Source organism: Cutaneotrichosporon oleaginosum, assembly GCF_008065305.1.
Source record: "Cutaneotrichosporon oleaginosum strain ATCC 20508 chromosome Unknown ATCC20508_contig04, whole genome shotgun sequence".
NCBI lineage: Eukaryota > Fungi > Basidiomycota > Tremellomycetes > Trichosporonales > Trichosporonaceae > Cutaneotrichosporon > Cutaneotrichosporon oleaginosum.
This window is the reverse complement of record NW_027072173.1, coordinates 1,289,432-1,307,214: the sequence shown is the minus strand read 5'-3', so window position 1 is coordinate 1,307,214 and position 17,783 is coordinate 1,289,432. Positions and strand designations below refer to the sequence as shown.

At 62.4% G+C, this 17,783-nt stretch overlaps 6 protein-coding genes across 6 annotated transcripts; 4 read left to right on the top strand and 2 right to left on the bottom strand.

Annotated features, from left to right (window-relative positions):
- Positions 1-122: 122 nt before the first annotated feature.
- COLE_04959 (uncharacterized protein) lies at positions 123-2,952 on the bottom strand (the record flags this gene model as incomplete). The annotated part of the gene is made up of 4 exons (XM_018420406.1): positions 123-1,106; positions 1,138-1,360; positions 1,391-2,730; positions 2,761-2,952. 4 exons carry the CDS (start codon positions 2,950-2,952, stop codon positions 123-125), a joined length of 2,739 nt encoding a protein of 912 aa, XP_018278154.1.
- Positions 2,953-3,576: 624 nt separating this feature from the next.
- Positions 3,577-6,040, top strand: COLE_04958 (uncharacterized protein; the record flags this gene model as incomplete). Its single annotated transcript, XM_018426732.2, has 8 exons — positions 3,577-3,927; positions 3,959-4,067; positions 4,103-4,380; positions 4,414-4,638; positions 4,675-5,028; positions 5,066-5,294; positions 5,330-5,736; positions 5,777-6,040. The coding sequence occupies 8 exons, from the start codon at positions 3,577-3,579 to the stop codon at positions 6,038-6,040; spliced, it is 2,217 nt and encodes a 738-aa protein (XP_018278153.1).
- Positions 6,041-6,263: 223 nt separating this feature from the next.
- On the bottom strand, positions 6,264-6,482 carry COLE_04957 (uncharacterized protein; the record flags this gene model as incomplete). The annotated part of the gene is made up of 1 exon (XM_018423434.2): positions 6,264-6,482. The coding sequence occupies one exon, from the start codon at positions 6,480-6,482 to the stop codon at positions 6,264-6,266; it is 219 nt and encodes a 72-aa protein (XP_018278152.1).
- Positions 6,483-8,136: 1,654 nt separating this feature from the next.
- COLE_04956 (uncharacterized protein) lies at positions 8,137-10,519 on the top strand (the record flags this gene model as incomplete). The annotated part of the gene is made up of 2 exons (XM_018425427.1): positions 8,137-8,261; positions 8,299-10,519. The coding sequence occupies 2 exons, from the start codon at positions 8,137-8,139 to the stop codon at positions 10,517-10,519; spliced, it is 2,346 nt and encodes a 781-aa protein (XP_018278151.1).
- A 1,030-nt stretch (positions 10,520-11,549) lies between these two features.
- COLE_04955 (uncharacterized protein) lies at positions 11,550-14,382 on the top strand (the record flags this gene model as incomplete). The annotated part of the gene is made up of 3 exons (XM_018423433.2): positions 11,550-13,049; positions 13,182-13,480; positions 13,521-14,382. The coding sequence occupies 3 exons, from the start codon at positions 11,550-11,552 to the stop codon at positions 14,380-14,382; spliced, it is 2,661 nt and encodes an 886-aa protein (XP_018278150.1).
- Positions 14,383-14,927: 545 nt separating this feature from the next.
- COLE_04954 (uncharacterized protein) lies at positions 14,928-16,036 on the top strand (the record flags this gene model as incomplete). Its single annotated transcript, XM_065626375.1, has 4 exons — positions 14,928-15,044; positions 15,159-15,374; positions 15,417-15,753; positions 15,789-16,036. 4 exons carry the CDS (start codon positions 14,928-14,930, stop codon positions 16,034-16,036), a joined length of 918 nt encoding a protein of 305 aa, XP_065482316.1.
- Positions 16,037-17,783: the final 1,747 nt, after the last annotated feature.

Here is a 17,783-nt window from a genome sequence, read left to right as displayed (position 1 = left end):
GATTGGAGCCTGTGCGGCCTTGTTCACGGGCCAAGAGGTACGGCGACGGAGACCAGCTGGATGCTGTGATTAAAGATGTTTAGTTGTATAAATGTTGTACATGTCTAGAATGCAGGGTGCCTTCACCCTCCCACGGCTCTGACACCCCCGCCGTGACCACTCCCGCCTTCTCCCCTGTCATCCCTCTCTCCATGCCCCTCTTCCCCACCCTCCAGAGCCTCCAATGTGCGCCTCGCAACATCAAGAAAACTCTCGGGCATCCCCGCCAACTGGGCCGCCATGATCGCATGTGAGTCGTAGTTGATTCCTGGGCGCAGGCGATAGGCATACGCAAACGCCTCACCATCCCGCTCGACATCGGTACAAAAGAATGCGACGCCCCGCACGCCGCCGCCACTTTCAAGCATGCGCGCGAGCTCGTGATAATGCGTCGCAAACAGCGTCCTGCACCGCACATGCGTGAGGATGTAATCCAGTGTCGCATAAGCAATCGCCATGCCAGCGTGCAGCGTCGTGCCGCGCCCAATCTCGTCCATGATGACGAGGCTGCGCGGCGTCGCGGCGCGCAAAATCCCCGCCGTCTCGACCATCTCGAGCATAAACGTGCTGCGATCACGGAAGAGGTCGTCGCGCGCGCCGACGCGGCTGAACACGCGGTCCACGACGCCGACGCGCGCGCTGTCGGCCGGCACGAACGAGCCCGCTTGCGCGAGGATGGCGATGACCGCCGTCTGGCGCAGCAGCGTGCTCTTCCCACCCTGGTTCGGGCCCGTGATGAAGTGCATGTGCGCACCGGCGTCCATGTGCGTCGAGTTTGGCGTGAATGCGCGTGCTTGCGCCATGAGGCCGGCTTCGACGGACGGGTGGCGCCCATTCACGATCTGCAGCTCGCACGAGTCGTCCAGTGTCGGGCGGACGTAATTGAGGTCCTGGGCGGCCTGCGCGAAGCCCGCGGCCACGTCGAGCTCGTCTACCGCCTCGGCGTTGGCTTGGATCGTCGGCGCGCGCTCCACGACCATCGCGCGCAGCCGGTTGAGCGCACGCGCTTCCGCCACGCCCAGCTCGGCGTACGACTCCTCCAAGCGCGCACCGAGCGCCGACCATTCCTGTCGTCAGCGCGGACGCGAGGTAGCTTACGTTGTAAGCGTACGTTCGTGTGCTCTTGGCTTCGGCGACGGCGTGGAAGCGCTCTTTCGGCAGCACGTCCCGCCGCTTCGCGGTCACAACGTAGCCCCACCGCGCGCTCGTACCGAGCGTCAGAGACGCGCCGTACTCTTCCTGCAAGCGGGCTTCGAGTTTGGCCCGTTTTCGTGTCAGGCTTTGGATGCGCTTATGCAGCTCGCTGAGCTCGAGCGAGAAGCTGGCGTCAGCGCGCCCCCGCCACACCCACCTCGGCCGGAGCCACCACCGCGCCTGCGTCCGTCTGTCGAGCACCTCCTCTGCCGTGTCCTCCTCACCCGCCTCTTCCGCCTGTAGTCCCGGCAGTCGAGTTTCATCAATCGCTCCCTCAATGCCATCCGCGAGTTCCAGCAGCGGCGCGAACGCATCCACCAGCTCCTGCAGGCGTGCCACGCCCTCCGCTTGCCCCCCATCCTTCCGCCTCTTCCCCTCGATTACGATATCCACGCGCACGCGGTCCCGCAGGCGCTCCACGCCGCGCACCCAGCGCGCGACGTCCCACACGTCGCTCGCGTCGCCCCGCGACGCGCGGAAGCGCTGCACGATGCGCATGACGTCTCCCAGCGAGCGCAGCATGTCCCGGAGGTCGGTGCGCAGCGCCTCGCGCTCGTGCAGTGCCGCGACGAGCGCGAGGCGCGCGTTGATGACCGCGAGGCTTGTCGACGGGGCGGTCAGCGTGCGCTTCAACAGGCGGTGCCCCGAGTCCGTGACGGTGCGGCTGAGGACGCTCAACAGCGTGCCCTTTGCTGAGAGCGGGGAGGAATGCACGCCGACAAGGCCGCCGGGACGCAGCGCATGCCGGATCTCAAGGGCTTGAAGCGTCGCGGCGTCGATGTGCATTTGCGCGCCTTGCGACTCGCGGTTGAACTCGCCCTCGGCTGGCATCGCGGGCATGCGGTCGCGCAGCGCGTATTCCAGATGGTGGCGGAGGAGGGAGATGGCGTCGCGCTCGAGGTTTACAGGAGACGGAGGGGATGGAGATGTAGCGGGAGCCGCGGCGAAGGAGACGTGCACGCCCAACACGCGAAGGAGCTCGAGCAGCCCGCTGGGACCCGCCTCGCCCTCCTTCCATGCCTCGCGGAGAGAGTTGTCAAGCACGACTTCGCGGGGTGCAATGCGCGCCATCTCATCCTCGATGTCGGCGGTGCTTCCGGCCTTTGTGAAGAACTCGCCCGTAGACACGTCCGCATATGCGAGGTACAGCGGGCTCTTCTCCCCACCCTCTTCTGCGTTCACTGCGTCACCGAGGGAGATGGCAAGAAGGTATCTGCTCTCGTGCCCGCTCAACCAGCTCTCATCCAGCAGCGTGCCGGGCGTCACGACGCGCGCGACCTTGCGCCGGATATCAGCCACCGGCTGGGGATGCAGCGGGTCCTTCTCCTCCTCCACTAGCACCACTGTGTGCCCCATATCCTGAACGAGCAGCTTGAGGTACTTGTCAATTTGGTGGATCGGGAAGCCTGTGAACGGAAATGAGCCGGATTTGTACGTTTTGCTCGTGAGCTTGATGCCGAGGAGGGCGGCGACTTCGATCGCAGGCTCAAAGTACGACTGGGTGAGCTAGGACGGGGATGGGCGCACCTCGAAGAAGTTGCCTACTTGCGTGAGCAGGATGCAGTCTGGGAAACGCTTCCAGTTGTCGTATACGATGCGGGACAGCGCCGTGTCCGGCACCTGGCCGGCCTTGACGGCGCGTGCAAACTCGGCGTTCTCTGCCGCGACAGTATCAGTCTCCGCGTGTTCGCGTTTATGCGACAGAGAGCGGGAGGGCATCACTGCTGTCAGAGGCCGTCAGTAAAACTCCGCTGACCCACCCTCCCGATACCCTCGGCCCAGCTCGAGCAAGTCTTCGAGCGGGCCGACACTCTTGCCCTCCACATCGACTTTGAAGGCGGGAAGGTCGTCAAAATTGATCGTGGTCGACTTTTTCCTTGCTCGTCGCTTGGGCTTCTCGAGCGCAGCATCAGTTTTCCCTCGTGTAAGGCGAGGTGCGGTCGGAGCCAGTACCGCCCGGAGGCCGACGCGGTGAGCCGCGACCGGGCCCAGGCGGCGGAGCATGGGGCTTAGAGCAATCGTGCACCTGCTCGGGTCGGGTGTTCGTATCCTTCCCGCGATACTCTTCTATTTCTACTGTCAGCAACCAAAGGAATTCCCAGCTCACTGTCTGCACGGTCGGTCGGCGATGTTGGTGGTGGTGGAACTCGGCTCTCCATAAGTGGTGACCAACCTCCACTTTGCATCTGTTTCAGGCACGGCGATGTTGGTTGGTGGAATTGACGATGCTGAACGCGTTCTCCTTCTCCACGTCTCTCTTCCTCTCCATTGCTCTCCATTCTCACGCCCCGGCTCCCCCTCTCTTCTACTCCCACTCTCAACACTCACCTCTGCACGAACGGTATGAGCTCCGGGGACCGCTCCGCGAGCTCCTCGCTCTCCCCGCAGCCTGACAATGTTATCGTTGTCCGCGACACGCATCATGTCCTCGAGCCTCAGGCGCCGTTCGACTATGCGTCTCTCCGCGGCGAGACGAGCATTTGCATTGACCCAGGGTCATATACCTGGCGTGCTGGCTTCAGCGGGATGGACGCGCCGTACATCCACCGACCAAACATCGTTGCGCGGTATCGTGACCGCAAGAATGGGCGGAACATGATGCTTTTCGGGCACGATGTGGAGATTGACGCGAACAGTCGCTCGAACGGGAAGAGCATGTTTGACGGCGACCTGCTTGTGCACTCGGACCTTCTTGTGCGTCGCTGCGGGATTGGACTGACGAAAGGAAGCGGCGCTCGACTTCAGTTTCCTCACGCTCGGGATCGACACGCCCCAGATCGAGCAGCCTATCGTCATGACCGAGCGCCTTGCCAATCCGCTGTTTACACGAGCCAGTGAGAGGCCTTGTTCAGAGCCAAGCTGACTTCAGTGACTTCTGAGCTCCTGTTTGAGCTGTACAATGCTCCGGCCGTAACATACGGTATTGACTCGCTATTTGCCTTCTCCCGGCATGGGCATAGGGATGGCCTCTCCATCAATCTGGGGCATAGCGCCAGCACCGTCATCCCTGTAGTTGATGGGCGGGGGGACATCTCTAGAGCCAAGCGGATACCCTTCGGCGGGCAGCAGGCGTCGGAGCTGATGCAAAAGCTTGCGCAGCTCAAGTATCCTTCCTTCCCGCTCAAGGTCACGCCGTCGCAGTTCACTGTAGGTGTTTTTGGCTGATATGGCTAATTCCAGTTCATGTTCCACGAGACATGCTACTTCTCGTCAGATTATGAGTCAGAGCTTCGCTCGCTTTCGGATCCAGCGGCAATGTCGGCCATGACCAAGGTCATGCAGTTCCCATACCCGAAGCCGGACATTGTCGAGAAGACGGAAGAAGAGATTGCGGCACAGCTCGAGAGGAGGAAAGCGCAGGGACAGCGGTTGCAGGAGATGCAGGCTAAACTACGCGCCGAGAAGGTGAGCTTGTGGTCACATTGGATAAGCTGACACCAGCTTGCGGCAAAGGTGGCCGAGCTTGACGAGTACAAGGCTCTCATGGCGGAGAAGGGGACCATGAAGAAGGCCGATTTCCAGAAGCGCATATCGGACACAACCAACTTTGAGACGGAAGCGGAGCTCGAGGCGTGGATAAAGCGTACAGAGGTGGAGATCCGACGCAAGCAGCGGCGTGCCATGGGCGAGGAGCCCGAGCCGGAAGAGGAGCCGACGTTCCCGCTGGTCGACCGGCCGGACGAGGAGCTGACAGAGGAAGAAATCAAGGATAAGCGACGGCAGAAGCTCATGAAGGCTGGCTGGGAGGCGCGCGTCAAGGTCCGGGAGGAGAAGCAGCGAGAGAAGGAGCGGTTGGTGAGTGCTTCGTGTTGAGGGTAAAGCTGACATTCAGGAAGAGATTCAACGGCTGGATGACGAGGAGCGGGTCAACAACATTGCGAAATGGGCCGCTAGGCTGCGGGAGGAGCAGGAGGAAGTGATTGAGCGCATGCGCGAGAGGAAGAAGCGAAAGGCGCAGCTCGGCGACAGGAAGAGTGCTGCGGCCCAGAACCGAATGAAGTCGATCGCATCGCTAGCGGCGGATACGAATGGGGGGAAGAAGCGAAAGAAGGGCGAGGAGGGTGGGTTGTTCGTCACAGACGACGCTGACGGACAGAAAAGGACGATGGGTTTGGGCGCGACGACTCGGACTGGGCCGTCTACCGCGAGATTCAGGTGGAGGAGGATTCTGAGGCCGAGGAGGACGACATGGCTGCGCTTGAAACGCTCGAGGCCAAGCTGCTCAAGTACGACCCTGGGTTCACAGAAGACGACACGCTCGAGGGCAAGGTGCGCGCGAAGAATGCGCTGTTGAATGCCTTTGTGAGAGGTGGAAACGGCGGGCGGTACGATCCCGAGGACGTCAAGCAGTCGTACCAGATCCACTTGAATGTCGAGCGCATCCGGGTGCCCGAGACATGGTTTCAGCCAAGCATGTTTGGAATTGACAGCGCGGGCATTGGCGAGGTCGCGGGATGGTTGCTCAACGGGTTTGAAGACGACGTGCGGGCGCGGCTCATGCAGGTGGGTTTCACGAGTTTGCAGAACGTTGTGCTGACTCCAGTGCATCGTCGTGTCGGGCGGCTGCTCGCAGCTCCCCAACCTGATTCCTCGGATGCGCAACACGCTTACCCCGCTCCTGCCGTTCCGGCAGCCGCTCAAGATAGTGGGCTCGCTGGGTGCTGACCCGGCTTTGGAGGCGTGGCGGGGTATGGCAGCGTGGGCGGGGACGGAGGAGGCCAAGGCGGCGCGGATCACGCGGGCCGAGTATGACGAGTATGGGGCGGAGTGGCTCAAGGAGCATGCGTGGGGAAATGTTGCGCCGTGAGATGTTGCGGGGTGAGATGTATGTTGTGTTGGGGAGGTGGGCTGGTTTGTGCGCATGGGCGTGCTGGCTATGTTGTACTGTAGTTGCGCGTTCTAATGGCGACTGCCCCTATCATGCCTACCGTGCTGAATCTGCCGAGTTGCACAGACTACAGTAGCGGTGACTGCCACATAACAAGCTACCGCCGTGCCATGCGTGCCAGCGATGCATGAAAGTCAAGTCATCAACTCGAGAATACGAAGGTGGGTGGATATACAGTATAGGCATAGAGTTTTGTTTCAAATGTCGAGTCCAGGGGGTTACGAGCCACAGTGTGCGGTTGAACCATGAGCCGGAACGGGTGGGATCCCGAGAGCGAGAGCGAGAGCGAGAGCGAGAGCGAGAGAAAGAGAGTGACAACGAGTTGCTGGGGTTCCTTGTCCTCGAGAGCAAGAGCAACCATCCGCTTACATATGGCTCCCTACAGTGCCGTAATGGCGCCTGCCGTAATCGCGACGTGCACATGCCGCGGTGGTGGCAGTCCTGGACGATGGACTGGGCATCACCACTGCATCACTGCACCACTTCATCACTGCATCACTGACTCTGACTGGCATGCTGCACGCTGAATGTTGGCTGCTGCATGTAACGGCGACGCGTCAGCTGAGCGTCACGTACTGTAAGTGAATGGTGGCGGAGTAACGTTTGATGATTGAGAGCTGCGAGCTGCGAGCTGCGAGCTGCGAGACGCGTCAGGCGTCAGGCGTCAGGTGCTCGATCGTGCCGCCAGCCGCGAGTGCGCTTCAAGATGAAGAAAGAGACGATAAACGAGTCACTGTCGCTGACGACAACTCTTCTTGGCTGCTCTTATACTCTTTGTCCTGCACTACTCTGCACTCTGCACTCTGCACTCTGCACTCTCCACTATCCACTCTCCAACCTGACATGCCTGCCCCAGCTCGCGAACAATACCCGACACCGCCGCCGCAATGTTAACGCGACATGTTCCGGTAATAGCGGATGGCGGACGGACGCGTAGAGGCTGAGAGTAATAAATTGGACGACGACATGAATTGCAGTGACGAGCTAAAGTGCTGGCTCAGGAGAGAGTGAGGGTGAGAGCCCTGGATGGGGTCTGGACCCTGAGAGCAGCGAGACCATTTCCCATGTCGTCCCTCCCCCCTTGCTCGTCCTTCCTCGCTTGCACCGTCAGCTCGCTCTCTCTCTCTCACGCTCCATCTCCATCTCTCTCCTCGTCGTCGTCGTCGTCGTCGTCGTCTTGGTCGTCTTGGTCGTTAGTCCTTCATCCTCCCCCTCTCCTCGCCATCCTCCAATCCATCCACCCCATCCACTCATTCGCACGGCTCGGCCATATCCCACTGGCTCCACCCCCCACAGCCACAGCCCCCTCTCCCTGGCACAAGCTCTGCCTGTCGGACAGCCCCCCCTTCCTTCCCTCATCCCTCCCTCAACCCGCCGCCATCAATCTCTCATCCCTCCATCCCTCCATCCTTCGCCGCACCGAGTGCGAGACCTGCGCCGGCGCATAGGTCGTTCTTCAGCTTTGCTCCACTGTCTGTGACAGTAACGCCGGTGACGGTGACTGTGTCGCTGTTCTCGTTCCACTTATTCTCGCCTCCCGTCCATCTCCCCTCCCACTCTCCTCTCGAGGACTAGGTGCTCGTTCTCACCACCTCATCTGTGAGTTCTTTGGCCTTGTCAGGCCATCGTCTGTCGTCGACCCCGTAGCCCAGCGCCAGTCGGCCAGCTAGACCAGCCTGCGCTCGCACCCCCTCGGGCCCTGCAGTTCCTTCGCACCAACCCTTGTCTGGCCATATCTCGATGACTGCCTGGCGCACGCTCGGCCCAGTCCTCGGTGGCGGAGGCTGAGGCCATGGCTGCCCAAGAGCTGCCGAGGGCGACATTGTTCGCTCTCTCGAGCAAAACAATTCTTGTTGTCCACACCACACTCCTCGTCCTCTCACTCGCACTCGCACTCTTACTCTTACTCTCTCCACACACACAACTCTTTCACACAACTCCCTCCCCACCCCCCCACCCCCACTCCACACCACACCCTCTAACACCCAGCACTCCCCTCCTCCTTGAGCGCAACGATGAACGGCGGTCTCATCTTCGAGTCGTCTACCCACACCCCGCTTCCATCGGCCCCCGTCCTCAAGCAGGAGCTCATCACCGAGCACTACGCAATCACCGCAAAGCGCTCTTCCCAAAAGGACAAGTGCGTACCCACCCCCTCCGCACCTCTGACAGCCCAGGATGAAGCGTCCTGCCAACATCAATACATCCATCGCCCTAGGACCAATCCCACCCCAGCCTTCTTTCATCCCCACTTTGCCATCTGGACAACATCAGCAACAACAACAGCAGCAGCAGCAGCAGCAGTTTCAACAAGTCTACATAAGTGAGCCCAGCACCGGTCTCTACCAGCAACAGCAACAGCAGACGTTCTTTGCCCCCTGCCCTCCCTCCCAGCCCGTCCCTGGACCCTCCCGACAACCGAGCATTGCGGAAGCCTCCGCTGCACAATCAACTGGGCCACCTCCCGACGCTGCGTCGACCAGCGGACACTCGACACAGCGCTCCCTCGACTCGACCAGCTCCCAACACAAACGCAAGCGCAGCAACTCGTCGTCCCAGGCCGAGGAGCTGCGCACCCCGCGCAACAACGCCCAACAATCCCTGCCGTCAACCGTCCAGGGGCTTGCGACTGGCAAGTCCCACCTCCCTACTCCGCCCTCCACAGGCGACCACGTCTCGATGCCAACACAAATGACGCGGCTCTCACCGGAGACACAACCGGAACAGAGGCGCTCCGGCGTCTACGTGACTTCCACAGAAGCCGAAGGCAGGAAACTAGGCCTAGTGCGGACATCGACCGGAACGGAGAGCCGCGAGGCAGCCCGCGAGCAAGGCCCTCCGCGCACCAAGCAGGCCACAGTCTTGAACGTCGATTCATCTGGCGTCGCTACCGTTGGCAGTGGCGACGTGCTGCACACCGACGCCTCGTACATGGGCGATGTCCCCACGACGCCCAAACAACCGAGCCGAGAACTTGTCGAGGACGAGACCCCCCGCACCAAGAGCGACAAGGTCAAGCGCCGTCTCGAGTCATTCAAGACGACTTCCCGCCCAGCACAACCCATGTACTGTACACGCCTGGACATGGGCCCCGCCGGGCAGATCCGCGTTGCACTCCGCAAAGATATAGCGGTTGCCTTTATGGGCCTGGACAAGGTCGCAGCTGGCGACGCGACAGAGGAGACAAGTTCTGACGCCACCCGTGAGCCTGTCCGCCCAGACTGGCCGGACGAGTATGCGCCATGGAACCATGCCAGCGGGAGACGCACCAAGGCGGTGCGCCAGGACCGCGAGCGCATGGCGCTGCTGGAGCGATATTTTGAGAGCACAAGTGACGACGACGACGACCACGATGCCGCCGCACGGTTGCCGATTCCGACGGCGCGGCACCAGTCGCGGCCGTCGGGCGAGGGCCGATCGCTCCCGCCGTCACAGGACCCGACTGACGCCCGCGCTGCGCTCTGGTACGCCGTGAACAAGGTGCGGCGGCCGCAGCAGATGGCCCCGCCGCAGATGGTGCCGACCGGCGTGATCAGCTGCGTGTGCCGGAACAACGCGCCGTCAAACCAGATGGTGTCGTGCAGCAACTGCAAGAGCTGGCACCACGTCGCATGTGTAGGCCGCGACGAGGCGCTGGACCGCAACTGGGCATGTGAGACCTGCATGGCGCAAGCCCGCCGCGCCACGCTTTCCACGCCGTCGCAGCGCACTCCGCCGCAGTTGAGTACTGCCGAGCGCTCTATGTCGGCATTCCGCGGTAACCAGGCTCTGGCGCTCGCCCCCTCCCCCATGTTTGCGCCAGAGGCGGCCCGTGCTGCGGCTCACTCGGGAAGCATGGTCGACCGGACACCACGGACTCCCAACCGGAGACACGAGCGTGCACGTGTGCTGTCGTACGGGAACGAGTGGGGTGTCACTGGCGAGAACCCGAGCACGCCCTTGTTCCCGACCTTTGGCAACTTTTCCACTCCACGCCCAGACGACCCTGTGTTTGACGTAAACTCGACACCGTCACGACACCTCGACACGGACCCACGCATTGCAGGACAGTTCACGGGCAGCCTGTTCGCCATCACGCCGCTCATGGGCCGCTCGCGCAACGCCAACCCGCTCGTGGGCGACACGCCGATAGGCCACAACCGCGTCGTGTCGGGCGTACCGCCGGCGTTTGCGGACGGCATGACGAGACACGATTTTTTGCAGGGCCTGAGCGATCGGCGCGAACACGCCGAGACACCGAGCACGGTCAGCACGGTGCGCGGGCTGGGCGTGGGCGGCGGGCACGCGCAGCTGTCGCCGTCGCCGTTTACGCACAGACGGTCGTCGAGCAAGTCGAGCCATGTGCGGTCGGCGTCGCGCAGCGGGCTGGGGCTGGGGTTGCCGCTGAATGACGAGTGAGGAGATTGTAGTGCTTACTGTTGTGGCTATACCCGTGTATACGACCGTTTGTTAGGTGAGATGGAGAGATGGGACGTGTTGGGAGGGTTGGAGTAGGAGGAGGGGTGGGAGAAGGAGAGGGGAGAAGGAGAGGGGAGAAGGAGATGGAGGAGGGACGACTGACAAGTGAGATATAGGCATCTGGGGAGAGTGAGGAGACTGGAGGAAGAGGGGAGATGGGAGACAGGTGGAGGAGATGGATGAGAGCAAGCAAGGTGAGGGATGGCTGCGAGTGTGTTTGTGATCATGGGAGGATGGATGCTCGCCGTGGTTGACGTGGATCAATCAGTCCAAGTGGAGCGGACTGACGTGATGGTGAGTGGTGAAGGAGAACTGAGTGGAGATGGAGAGGGGTCGTCTGGGCTGGACAAACGATGGTGGATGACGACAGTGAAGAGATGGGAAGTGATGATGGGATGATGGGATGATGGATGATGAAAGAGAAGAGAAAGATTGAGAAATGGAGAAAACGGCTCTCGAGTGGGCGGCGCGTGCAAGATGGGTGATGGAACGAGCTGGACAAGCTGGACGCGCTGGACGCGTTGGACGCGTTGGACGCGTCGTCCCGTGGGTCGGTCACCACCCATTCAACCGCCACCGCCATTCCCAGAAGGGGATGGATGAATTCAGGCATCAGGCAAACGGCGATCCTGGCCTCGTGCACACCGCGCGTCGACTCTCAGCACGTGACTCCTGCCCCACGCCGTCACCACGTGCCGAATTCGGAAGGCGCACGGTGTGGGCATGCGAGCACGCCACTGGTCGTATTCGCGCGCGGACTCGACCTTCCCTGGCCCCCCCCCCCCCTTCAGCCGTCACCGTACTCCGTGCCTCGACTCACTTTCCAACGCTCTCTCGTTTCAACGTCGTCGCTGGTCATCGTCTTGATCGTCTTCATCGTCTCCATCTCTCCATCATCCCATCTACACACGACAACTAGAACACAAGACAATCCCCACGCTCCTCCCCTCCCCTCCCCTCTCCTCCCACCATGTCTTCCGTCGCCGAGCCATCCTCGCCCGGCGAGTCGTCCATGGCCACCTCCGTCTACGACTCAAACTCCGAGTACGACTTTGAGGCCCGCGCCCAAAAGTGGCACTTTGCTACTCAGGTCGTCGCTACAGACTCGAGCCAGAACCAGCACGGCGCCAGTGCTACCCCCATCTTCCAGACCGCAACCTTCAAGGGCATGGAGGGCCCCTACGACTACTCGCGCAGCGGCAACCCCACCCGTGGCGGTCTCGAGTCCCACCTCGCACGCCTCTACTCTGCTTCCTCGGCATTCGCCCTCTCCACCGGCATGACATGTCTCGACGTCATCCTCCGCCTCGTCAAGCCCGGAGAGACCGTCCTCGCCGGCGACGACCTGTACGGCGGCACCAACCGTCTCCTCACCTACCTCTCGTCCCATGGCGGCGTCGATGTCCGCCACGTCGACACCACCAAGGTCGAGGGCGTTCTTCCACACCTCGAGCCGGGGAACAAGGTCAAGATGGTTCTCCTCGAGTCGCCCACTAACCCCCTCCTCAAGATCGCAGACATTGCCGCCGTGTCCAAGGCCGTGCACCAAGCTGCCCCCAACGCCATCATTGTGGTCGACAACACCATGATGAGTCCCTACCTCCAGCGCCCGCTCGAGCTTGGCGCCGACATTGTTTACGATTCCGCGACAAAGTACCTTTCCGGCCACCACGACCTCATGGCCGGTATCATTGCCGTGCGCACCCCCGAGCACAGCAAGGAGGTCGCATGGCTCATCAACGCGATGGGCTCGGGTCTCGCACCATTCGACTCGTTCCTCCTCATGCGTGGTGTCAAGACTCTTGCCCTCCGCATGGACAAGCAGCAGGCCAACGCCCAGATTGTCGCAAACTACCTCCACGAGCTGGGTTTCCTCGTTCACTACCCTGGCCTCAAGAGCCACCCTAGCGCCGACATCCACTGGAAGCAGGCAACCGGTGCTGGGGCCGTCCTTTCGTTTGTCACCGGCGACAAGATGCTCTCCGAGCGCATCGTGTCAGGCACGCGTCTGTGGGGCGTCTCGGTGTCCTTTGGTGCCGTCAACTCTCTCATCTCCATGCCCTGTCTCATGTCTCACGCATCCATTTCCCCTGCCGTCCGCGCCGAGCGCGGCCTCCCCGAGAACCTCATCCGCCTCTGTGTCGGCATCGAGGACCCCCGCGACCTGCTCGAGGACCTCGAGACCGCGCTGATCGCCTCCGGTGCGATTGTTCCCTGCAACGATGACTCGCTCCTCTCCCACGACAAGCTCGATGCGCTGTACGCGACCGATGCGCCTGAATGGGGCGTCCAGCGTGCTCGCTTCTTCAAGCGCCCTCACGACTCAGATCTGGCCGAGGGCGTTTCGCGGGGCCTCACGCTAGGTGGCGAGGCCGCTACCGCCAAGGTCAAGACGCTCGACAGCGACATTGTTGTGTCTGCGCCAGGCAAGGTCATCCTGTTTGGCGAGCACGCGGTCGTGCACGGTGTGGTGGGTGACGAGCAGTGAAAAACAAAAACAGTCTTGATTCTGATACAATACATACATGCGCAACGTGAACTATACTTGCAAATTTCGCTTCCAACGCAACCACTCGACGATCTCCCATGATTCTCACAACAGACTGCTATTGCTACGTCGCTCAACCTCCGGTGTTACGGCGTCCTCTCGGGCCGCAACGATGGCAAGGTCGCCATTTCTGCGCCTGATCTCGAGGCTGAGCACGCGTGGGACATCTCCGAGCTGCCGTGGGCCAAGGTGCCCGTGCGCGAGGGCAGCACTGCCCCCGCTGCGCTTGACGAGGCCCTGCTGGCGGCGATTGAGGAGCTCGTGTCCAAGGATCACCCGACCAAGACGGGCTTCAGCGCCTCGGTCGCGTTCCTCTACGTGTACATGACCATGGCTGTGTCGGCGGACAATGCGTGAGTCTAAATCTCGATAGTACATTGTTTCTGACGCCAGGATTGCTGCTACGCTGACCGTGTCGGCCAACCTGCCGATTGGTGCTGGCCTCGGCTCCTCCGCCGCCTTCTCGGCATGCCTCGCCTCGTCGCTCCTCTTCGCCCACGCGCACGCGACGGCGCACTGTGCGCCTGACCCGGCGGCGATTGACCTCGTCGACTCGTGGGCCTTCCTCGCCGAAAAGGTCCTCCACGGCAACCCGTCGGGCATCGACAACGCCGTCGCGGTCCGCGGCGGCGCGGTGGCCTTCACGCGCGCCGTAGAAGGCAAAGAGGGGGGGCTGGACGCGATGGGCGGCTTCGCCTCCATCCGCCTGCTGCTGACGGACACACGCGTGCCGCGGGACACGAAGAGCCTCGTGGCGGGCGTCGGCGCGCTCAAAGCCGCGCAGCCCGCGCTCGTCGACCCGATCTTGGCCCGCATCCAAGCGATCTCGGAGGAAGCCTCGTCGCTCCTCACGGGCAACACCGCGCGCGCGACGCTCATCGCCCGCCTCAGCGCGCTCATGCGCGAAAACCACACGCATTTGCGCACGCTCGGCGTCTCGCACCCCTCCCTCGAAGCCGTGGTGGAGACGACGGCGCGCGCCGGCCTCGCCACAAAGCTCACGGGCGCAGGCGGCGGCGGGTGTGCCGTCACCCTCGTGCCGGACGAGTTTGGGAGTGCCGAGCTCGACGCGCTCACGCGCGAGCTGAGCGCGCTCGGCGCACGCCCGTATCTCACCACCCTCGGCGGCCCGGGGCTGTGCGTGCATGTCCTGCCTGCCGGGAGCGGCGGCGTCGGGCACTCGCTCAAGCGCGCGGGCAGCGACAACCTCCATTCGTGGAGCGAGGGGCTCGGCGGACAGTGGGTGCATGCGTAGGAGTAAAGTTGTAGAGATGATATTATTGCCTTTTGCAGCGATCGTGTGGGGGCGCGGCAAGTGGTCGTGTACATGAGAGCGCGGCGAATAATGAGGGTGGGATTGGTGATTGGAAAACGCATTCCGCACCCGGCAGCCGTTATCTCCGGAAACCGACCTCTTCGAACACTGGTGATAATCGCTTCGCTCATCTCATCCTCCATCTTCCCATCCTCCCATCCTCCCACGATGCTCGCGGCCCTCAGCACCAAACTGAAGCAGGACGACTTCACGTCTATTCCGGTAATGTGCGCACGCTCTCTCCTGCCCTTCCCCTCCTGCTCTCTCTCCTCCCCCTCCTCGCTCCTCCCCCTCCTCCCCTCCTCCCCTCCTCCCCTCCTCCCCTCCTCCCCTCTCCGCCTCCTCCCCCTCCCCGCCTCCTGCCCGCTTCCCCCTAACCCCAGCGACATGACGGACGCCGCACATCCCGACCCCGCGCGCCGCCGCGCTGTCGCAGCCGAGATCCGCGCCGCATGCCTCAACCAAGGCTTCTTCTATCGTGCTACATGTACGCAGCAGCGCTCACGCCAGTCAAGAACCACGGGGTTTCGCGGGACGTCGTAGACGCCGCTTTTGGCCAGTCGCATGCGTTCTTTGGTTTGGGAGAGGAGGTGAAGCGGTCGGTGAGTAGCCTCTGCATCTCCCGCTGGCTCAGCCTCCGTCACCCGCCTCTCCTCCCGCCCCACCACCTCCCCAACTCTCCTCACCACCCCACCCCCTCCCCCCATTAACTCCAGATCGACATATCCAAGTCGTCCAATTTTCGCGGGTTCATGGCGCTGCAGACCGAGTCGCATGACTCCACGGGCAAGGGGGATTACCATGAGGCATTCAATCTCGGCCTCGACCCGTCGCTTGCGCCAGACAGTATGGGCGTGGGGAGGGATAGCAAGCTGCAGCACGGGGAGAACCTCTGGCCCGAGGCTGAGATGTGGGACGGCGCAGCCCAGTTCGTGAGTCCTCCTCCTCCCTTCCTCTCCCTCTCTGACACACAGAAATCAGCCACGCTCGCATATTACTCCGCGATTCTCGCGCTCGGCCAACGCCTCTTCCCACTCATCGCGCTCGCGCTCGACCTCCCCGAAGACTTTTTCAGCGACAAGATTCAGCACCCGGCGGCGATTATGCGCCTGCTCTTCTATCCTGCGCTCGGCGCCGCCGAGCCCATCCCGGGTATCGGGGCACACACCGACTTTGAGTGCTTCACGATCTTGAAGCAGGACGACGTGCCCGCGCTCCAAGTCGCGAACCGCCGCGGCGAGTGGCTCGACGCGCCGTGTATCCCCGACACTTTTGTCGTGAATATCGGCGACCAGCTCGCGCGGTGGACGAGTGAGTGGCGCGGGGCAAGACTGTGCTGACGCCAGACGACATCTTCGTGTCTACGCGCCACCGCGTGCTAGCCACCCCCGATAGAGACCGGTACTCGATCCCGTTCTTCTTCGGGTGCGACCACGACGTGGTCATGCACCCGATTCCGACGTGTGTCAGCGCCGACCGGCCCAACCGGTACGAGGTGATGACGGCGGGAGACTATGTGCATCAGCGCTTGAGCGAGGTGTACGCGGCGGGGTTGAAGGGGCCGGAAGGGGCGGAGAAGGTTGAGGCGAAGTAGTCATGAGCAGAGTGCGATAAGGATGCACTTTGGTAATTATCTCGAGGCTGAATGAAATGCGCCCAGTTTGACTCTGGCGGCCTACACACCACCCAACATGGGCGACTCAGGACGTGTGGCGTCGTCAGCAGCTGAATGGATGGCCTGGTGCGTTTGCACCTGGGGCGTCTAGAAGGGCCTCGGCGCCAAGGGCTGCGCCGCTGCACCGCTGCGCCGCTCATGGCGTCGTACACAGCTACACACGCAAGAACAGACTTCTGATGTACTGTATATCCTCTGCCATGTCTACAAGGGCGTGTTCGTACACCAACCGTACCAACCCAAGTATGCAGCTCTCCTCGTTCCTGGCCCATGCATGCCACATGGCCTGATTGAGAGGTCGAAACGGCCAGGGGCGTGAGGCTAGCGCGTCCCGGCGGGGAGGAGGGAGCTGGGCCAGGTGCGCGGCGCCAGTGGACGGGGAGGTTGCACTCGAGCATCAAGCATCGAGCGTCGCGCGCTCGAGCAGAGCAGTCGCCCATGACATTGACTAACGGTCCAGCTGAAAAAGAGGCTCAGATTTCGTAATGCCCATCCCCGAGCTCAGGCACCTCCACCCTCCAGACCATCCACCGCACACGCCCCAAGTCAATCTTGCACTCGGTCTCGTCTCCGTCTTCCGTCCAGTTCTCGACGCGTCCAACTCGTCTCTTTCCACTCTCCCACTCCTTCTTGCTTCTGCAAGGCTAGCCTGCTCGGCATCAGGCCCTGACCCCCTCCTCCCGCCCATCGCCCCCACCGCCGACGCCGCCACCACCGCCGAAACCACCTCTCCCGGCCTCGAGCACACAATGGACAAGTTGTTCCGGTAAGCTCACGGACTTGCCCCGCTGACGCCAGCAAGCGCACCGCCGCAAAGACCGGGCGGAAGGGGCGCGCAAAGGCCGAGCCGCTGCCGCCCATGCCCGTCGCGCCGAGCCTCAACATTGACATCCGCAATTCGCTCATCATGCCCAGGTGAGTGCACGGCGAAGATGAGGAGAGCGCCCTCGAGCCCTTCAGTCCTCCCCCCTCTGTTCTCCTGTCATCCACATCACTATATACCTGCTTGCTGGCACCCCCCGCGCATCCGCACCGACAACCCGCCCGCCGACGCCTTCCCATTCCGCACCCAAGCACCCCCTGACGCCCAGCATGACCGAGCGCTTCTCGGTCCTCCTGCCGAGCATGACAGCCGCCCCAGAGAACTCCCTCCGCTCCCTGCTTGAGCAGCAGCGCGCACGCGGCCAAGGCCCTAGCTTGACACGCGAAGAAGAAGACATGCTGCTCGCCGAGCTGCAAGCGCAGAACCGCCCGCGCGCAGCATCCAACGTCAGCTCAGAGTGGGACGGGAACCCACCCCACTTCGACGCCGAGTGGATGCACGGCAACCACTCGCAGAGCGCGCTCCGCAGCTCGTCCTCCAACCCCTCGCTGTTCAGCGAGAGCTCGTCTCCGAACAAGGGCATGTCGCCGAGCTCGAGCGCGTACGGCCAGCCCCTCGGCGGGTCCATCATGGACCGCACGTTTACGCGCTCGTACGGCTTCACCGGCGCCGCCAGCTTTCGCGACAACAACTACCTGCGCTCAGTCGAGAAGGAAAAGGAAAAGAAGCGGGGGCACAGTGGCGACGATCATCCGACGTGGGAGGATCCGAACAAGTCGCCCTCATACCGCGGCAAGGCACTGCCTCCTGTTCCGCGACCGGACGCGTTCAAAGGCGCCGCAA